Source organism: Monoraphidium neglectum, assembly GCF_000611645.1.
Source record: "Monoraphidium neglectum strain SAG 48.87 unplaced genomic scaffold scaffold04383, whole genome shotgun sequence".
Lineage (NCBI taxonomy): Eukaryota > Viridiplantae > Chlorophyta > Chlorophyceae > Sphaeropleales > Selenastraceae > Monoraphidium > Monoraphidium neglectum.
In genome coordinates, this window is record NW_014009246.1 from 1 (window position 1) to 1862 (window position 1862).

General features: G+C 74.8%; 1 protein-coding gene across 1 annotated transcript; it reads left to right on the forward strand.

Annotated features, from left to right (window-relative positions):
* Window positions 1–400: 400 nt before the first annotated feature.
* On the forward strand, window positions 401–1216 carry MNEG_14291 (hypothetical protein; the record flags this gene model as incomplete). The annotated part of the gene is made up of 1 exon (XM_014037237.1): window positions 401–1216. The coding sequence occupies one exon, from the start codon at window positions 401–403 to the stop codon at window positions 1214–1216; it is 816 nt and encodes a 271-aa protein (XP_013892691.1).
* Window positions 1217–1862: the final 646 nt, after the last annotated feature.

Sequence of the window (1862 nt, forward strand, 5' to 3'; positions counted from 1 at the left end):
GCCCGGCACGCCGCCCGCCGCGGGGGCAGCGCTGGCCGCGCCGGCGGCCGCGGCGGCCGCGCTCGTCTTGGGCGGCACGCCGCAGCTGGGGCTGGGCGGGGGCAGCGGCGGGGACGGCGGGCTGCTCGGCAGGCCCGCGGGCGCGGGGCTGGGCGGCGCGGCGGCGCTACTGGGTGCGCAGCAGCAGCAGTTCGGGCTCGGGGTTGGCGGCGGCGGCGCCGACGGCGGATGGCTGGGAGCGCGCGTGCTGCGGCCGGTCCCACAGGAGGGTCTGCAGGCGCGTGCGTTCCACGGCGGCGGCCCCGTCCCCGAGCAGCTGCTGCAGCCGTACTGGCAGCAGGCGGTGCCGCAGTGGCAGCAGCAGCAGCAGCAGCTGCGGCCGCAGCTGCAGCCGTATCAGATGGCTGTGCAGGGGCCCGTGCCTGGGGCCACCTCCCCCCGGGAGGTGGTGGTCCCGTATCTGCGCCCCTCCATCCCGCAGATGGCGTGCGTGGAGCCCGTGGGCCATCCGCTCGCAGCGCAGCCTCAAGTGGGTTCACTCCTGAGCTGGCAGCAGCAGCAGCAGCAGCAGCAGCAGCACCAGCAGCAGCAGCAGCAACTGCTGCCTATACAACTGCAACAGCTGCAGCTACAACAGTTTCAGCAGCAGCAACAGCAACAGCTGCAGCAACAGCAGCAGCAGCAGCAGCGGCAACAACAGCAGCTGCAGCAGCTGCAGCTGCAGGCCATGCAGCAGCCGCTCCCCGGCCCTGTGCAAGCCGCCGCCGCCGCCGCTGCGGCCACGCGCGCCCTGGCGTCTCCGCACTCGTGCCCGCGCGCCCCTCTGGCCGCCGCCGCGCCCGCTGACTGCGGCCTGGGCACCGCCGGGAGCGTGGGCCAGCCCTCGTCCCTCTCCGGCGCGCTGGGGTCGCCCCCGGCCGCCCACCTCAGCACGGCTTCTGGCGTCGCCTGTTCATCTGGAGAGGACACGCCCATCTCTCACGCCGGCGCCGCTGGCCGGCCGGCGGCGGGCCCGGCCACGGGGTCCGACGGCAACACGGCCGCCACCTCAGCGTCGGGCAGCTTCCACTCCTCGCCGCGCCTTCAGCAGGGCCGCGGTGCGGGCACGGGCGCGGCCCCGCGGCCGAGTCGTGGGACCGGCGGCAGCGGCGGCGGTGGCGCCGGCGTGCGCGTCGGCGGTGCGATGCTGTCGGCTGCGTTGTGGCCGATCGGGTGACGAGTCGGGTGCGCCGCGCCGGCTGTGAGTGCGCGTGCGCCCGCTGTCAACGAGCCCCGTCGCTCCAGCGCTGGCGAGGCTCTCAATGCACTGCAACACCCACTCGTTCGCAGCCAGACTGGCGAGAGTTCCGCCCCAGTGCGGGCGTCTGCCTGCAGCAGGCGACCCCCTGTGCAGGTGTCTGCCCGCAGCAGGCGACCCCACGCGCCGGCGCCGCCCGCCGCCCCAAGGAAGGGGGCTCTGCTGCCCCGCCCCTAACCCATGCCCCCTCAGATGCATCACATTTGATTCAACCCTCAGGCCGGGCCCGCGCAGCGTCCGCGCGCACCTCGGCGCATTTACGACGACGCCTTCACTGCCAAGCTCTCTTGCCCTCTGCAATGCTGCCGGTGCCGCCCGTGCCCCCCAGGCGCGCCGGCGGATGCGTTTGCGTCCCAGGCACCGGGTTGTTTCGCTGCCTTTTGACCGGCGGGTTGCTGGCTACGCCCTTGGGGCGTAAAACTGCCCCCGGTTAGCACGGTGCCGCCTGCGCGCCCGCTGGCGTTCCAACGGGCTCGCGCGGCTGCAACCGTGACGCGCCGCCTACGCCCTCGCGCACTGCCCGCGCGCCGGGGCCCGCCGCGCGCGAGTCTGCCTCCCTGCGAGT